Source organism: Hibiscus syriacus, unplaced genomic scaffold (assembly GCF_006381635.1).
Source record: "Hibiscus syriacus cultivar Baekdansim isolate YM2019G1 unplaced genomic scaffold, ASM638163v2 tig00111794_pilon, whole genome shotgun sequence".
NCBI lineage: Eukaryota > Viridiplantae > Streptophyta > Magnoliopsida > Malvales > Malvaceae > Hibiscus > Hibiscus syriacus.
This window is the reverse complement of record NW_024063180.1, coordinates 392,778-397,122: the sequence shown is the minus strand read 5'-3', so window position 1 is coordinate 397,122 and position 4,345 is coordinate 392,778. Positions and strand designations below refer to the sequence as shown.

At 34.4% G+C, this 4,345-nt stretch overlaps 1 protein-coding gene across 1 annotated transcript; it reads right to left on the bottom strand.

Annotated features, from left to right (window-relative positions):
• Nucleotides 1–1,474, bottom strand: LOC120170798 (probable WRKY transcription factor 65). Its single transcript, XM_039178667.1, has 4 exons — nucleotides 1,194–1,474; nucleotides 942–1,094; nucleotides 234–815; nucleotides 1–174 (listed from the first exon to the last, which is right to left on the bottom strand). Exons 1-3 carry the CDS (start codon nucleotides 1,307–1,309, stop codon nucleotides 275–277), a joined length of 810 nt encoding a protein of 269 aa, XP_039034598.1. The 5' UTR covers nucleotides 1,310–1,474; the 3' UTR covers nucleotides 1–174; nucleotides 234–274.
• Nucleotides 1,475–4,345: the final 2,871 nt, after the last annotated feature.

Genomic DNA, 4,345 nt, shown 5'->3' with positions numbered 1-4,345 from the left:
GAGTAAAAATTGATGAATTTTCAATTAACTCCCTAAAACAAATGACAAATGTTGGTGAACATGAAAGATAATAGAGTTTGTAATTTCGGATATTTTATTATTCATTTACTACACCGAAATCAAGGCAAATTCATTACTGGGAAAATAAATAAGAAATTCGAAATGTAAGAGATTCTTTAAAAAAAAAATTATTTTTTGTCTCGCCGTCCAAAGGGTACCGGACGGCAGTGGAACCAACTACTCCGCCACTTGTTAGTTTTTAATTATCCACGTGTCAGCAGATCCCAACTTGCGGTCCCACATTCCGTTGGTGCCGAAACACAAACGAGCACTCCGGCAACTCGCCCAGATCGGCGAACAACGACTCGTCCTCTTCTCTCATTGGGAAAATCACCGCCGCTTCATCCGCCTCTCCGTTATCCCTTTCCGCAAATAGGGTGCTCTCTAAAACCGTCGACGACGTCGTTTCCATCTTCCCAAACAAAGCAAATTCATCCCCCGTCGTAAGAATCGAATCGTCCTTCAAACCAGGGAAGCTATCTTCCATCCCGGATTCCGGCTCAGTATCCGGATGCGACGTAGACGGCTCCTGCTTTACAACTGCCGTACATTTAGCTGGCGTCTCTGCTGCTTCCGCAGCCTCTGCCGCCGCCGCAGCAGCTTGTTTAGCGGCGGGCTTATTATTTCTAGAAGCGGGCCAAGGGTGATTATGCTCACAAGAGTATGTGATCACTAACATTGTAGGATCTACGCGGCTCGTCTCGACTTGTTTCCTCGCCGGACATCCCTTTGAGCTACTACACCGGTAATAACCCCTGCCGGCCGGTGCCGCAATGATCAAAAACAAAAGCATCAATCAAAACGATTGATGATTATAATACATAACACTAAACAACGTACTGGCCTGGTTGTATATCCTAAAATGATGTAGTATTAATTACCTGGGATAAGGTGAGCCTTTGATGGGCTTTTGGCCGTACTTCCTCCATGCCCAAGAATCCGACGGTGGAGCACTACTCTCACCTTTAAGACGGGAACTTTCAACATCCTTGATTGGTATCGACACCACCCTTTTCTGCATGGGTCTTTTAGTACTGTAAACAGTTAACAAAACCCCATCAATTCAACACCCAAAAAAACAAACGAACTCTACAGAATTTTGATGCTTTTTCAGAGGGATAGAACAAACTTACCCTTTCCGAGGGGAGGTAAGTTTCATATGGTTGAAACTGGGAGAAGGAGGAGATTCCGGTTCAGATGAAACGCTGTCGTTTTCTTCTGATCGTCGTTGAATCTTGCTGTTAACCATGGTTTCCGATGATTCAGAAGAGTTTTTATGGTGATGCTGATTGATTAAGCAAATGAGACAGAGAGAGAGCTAGGTCGAGGAAGAAGAAGAAGAAGAAACAAAAAAAGAGTGGTCCTTTTAAAAATAAGCTAGGGGCGGCATGTTGTTGACAGATCGATTGGAGTTTTAGACGCCTTTTCTTGTATTTGTTTATGCAGGTCGTGCAAGCAAATGTGATATAAAATCCTAGAACTTATCTTTATTCAAAGCTTTATTTGAAAATGACCCAGTTTTTAACTACGGATTTCTTTCTTCTGCAATCATTCTTTACATATTTTCTTAATACTATCGAATATAAGGTTTATTATCAAGCAATTTTATCGTATTGTTTATATTTTTTAATATAATAAGTAATTTAAACATTAAATATCACTTTAAATATGAAATGAAATATATTTAGAACATTGTTCCAAAATATTATAAAATTTAATATGTTCGAATTTAAATTTAAATAAATTTATATACATGTCGTAAAGTTGTTCAAAGTTCGAATTCAGTTCACATAAAAATGATATTTTATTTATTATTGGACCGCGTTGTGGTTTCTCTTAATTATTATTAGTTATAAATTAATATTTATTAATGAATGAAAGCACACGAGTTTTCCCACCCTACTTCCTCACTATTATAGTCTCCTTTTTTTTTTTCAATTAATAGATCTTTTTAGAAGACTGATTTATTTTAATTAAGATTATTTTTATTTTTATAAAAGAAAAGTACCTAAAATCAAATTCGGGACTTAATATTAATTAAAAGTTAAAACTGAAACGATTATTCATTATTAATATATTATAAATTTAATCGATCAAGCTCTCGACTTTTATAACTATGGAATGAGAATTAAATAAAGGATTTTGATGTTATTATTTTTTCTGATAATTAATTTTAGTCGAACAAAATAGTATTTTATTTGGAATCTCCGTCTCCAATTTTCATATAAATATACATTTCGGAAACTTAAAGATAAATTTTAGTTAATGTATGGACTGTGATTACTCTTTTTTAGAAAAAAAAATGTAAATCCAAGCTTATGTCACACACTCTAACCTTGAAATAATTGTCGACAAACTTCATATTAAAAATGTGAATAATTATTATATTTTTCTTCTTCAAATTAATAAATTTATTTATTTATCTATTGTAAGCATTGAATGAGTAAATAAATAAATAAATGATTTATTAGCCGCCGCATTTTTATATTAAACTGTACCCCGCTTCTCATTCTCTACGGGTTAAATAATTGACCAATTAAAATTTAGACCGGTTATATTATATTATTTAACCGAAAATATTATCAAGCACAATAACATATTAGGTAGCGCTTATATAATGTAATAGGTAGCGCTTATATAATAAAATAGGCATTTAACCGGAAATATTATCAAGTACAATAACAAAGTAGGTAGCGCTTATATAATGTAATATGTAGCGCTTATATTGACATATTTTCTTATAAAACCGGTAAATTTAAACCGGTTACATTATAAATTGACCTATTACATTATGTATATCGGTTTCGATGTTTTCGGGATCGATACAATTTTAAATGTATCGACACTTTATGCGTGCAACTCGTTTGTGCTTTATTTTGGAAAAAAGTATCGACACATATTTAAAGAGTGTCGATACATAATGTAGACCTATTTGCTAATTAACCGGTATATTTTAACCGGTTACATTGTAAATTTACCTGTTACATAATAATTATCGATTTCGATGTTTCGAGGATCGATACTTTTTACAAATGTATCGACACTTTATGCGTACACCTCGTTTGCCATTCATTTTGGAAAAAATGTATCGACACAAATTAAAAAAGTGTCGATACTTTATGTTGACCTATTCTCTCATGAACCCGGTATATTTCTACCAGTTGCATTGGAAATTTACCTATTACATTATAATTATCGGTCTCTTTGATTTTGGGATCGATACTTGTTATAAATGTATCGACACAAAATCTAATAGTGTCGATACTTTATGTTAACCTGTTTTATAATTAAACGGTATATGTATACTGGTTACATTGTCAATTTATCTATTACATTATAATTATTTGTCATTAAAATAGTCTAATTTTACCACCTACATTGTAATTTTACCTATTACTTTAAAGTTATTGAATTCTGTAGTTATTGTACATACCTGAATATGTCCTGCAAATTTAATGTTGTACCCACCCTTCAACTACCACCACTACCAATACCACATCCTATTGAAAGCACCACTGAAACATATTGTTCAATGAACCTTTACTTACATACATCTCCATCAACTCCTATCGGGACCACTGAAATTGCACAATAAAATTTTTGTCATGGATCATACTGATGCAGACAATGTTAAGCCAACCGATGAATGCCATAAAGTACATAATGTTGATGAATCTGACATATTGGTTGGTAAGCTCTTCTCTTAACGTGATCAAGCTTGGTACTTTTACAAGGAATTCGCACGGGAACATGGGTTTAGTGCACGTCGGGGAACAACACGGCTTGACATGGAAGGGAATGTGAAGACACAAGAATTTTGTTATTCCAAAGAAGAGTTTCGAGTATCAAAAGTCAATATTGTTGATCGTCAACGTGCTCATACGCCAATCACAAGAACATGATGCAAGGCATGAATCGTAGTTACAACAATAAATACAAACGATCAGTGGGTTATAAGTAAGTCTTATCAGAAGCATAATCATGCATTGTGCACACCTGCTATGACACCATTTATGCGTTCTAATAGAGCTGAAAGTAAGGCTGATATCGATGAGGCAACAACATTGAAAGAGGTCGGTGTTGGCACGTCACAAGTAATGAACTATTTAATACAACAGGCATGAGGTTATCATAATGTTGGATTTACACATAAAGACCTCTACAATGCACTTCAAAGAGGCAAAGCAAAGGAAATCATCGATGGGGATGTGAATGCGCTTATTGCTTACTTTGATTATAAGAAACATGATGATCCCAAGTTTTTTGTGACATACTCGGTAGACGA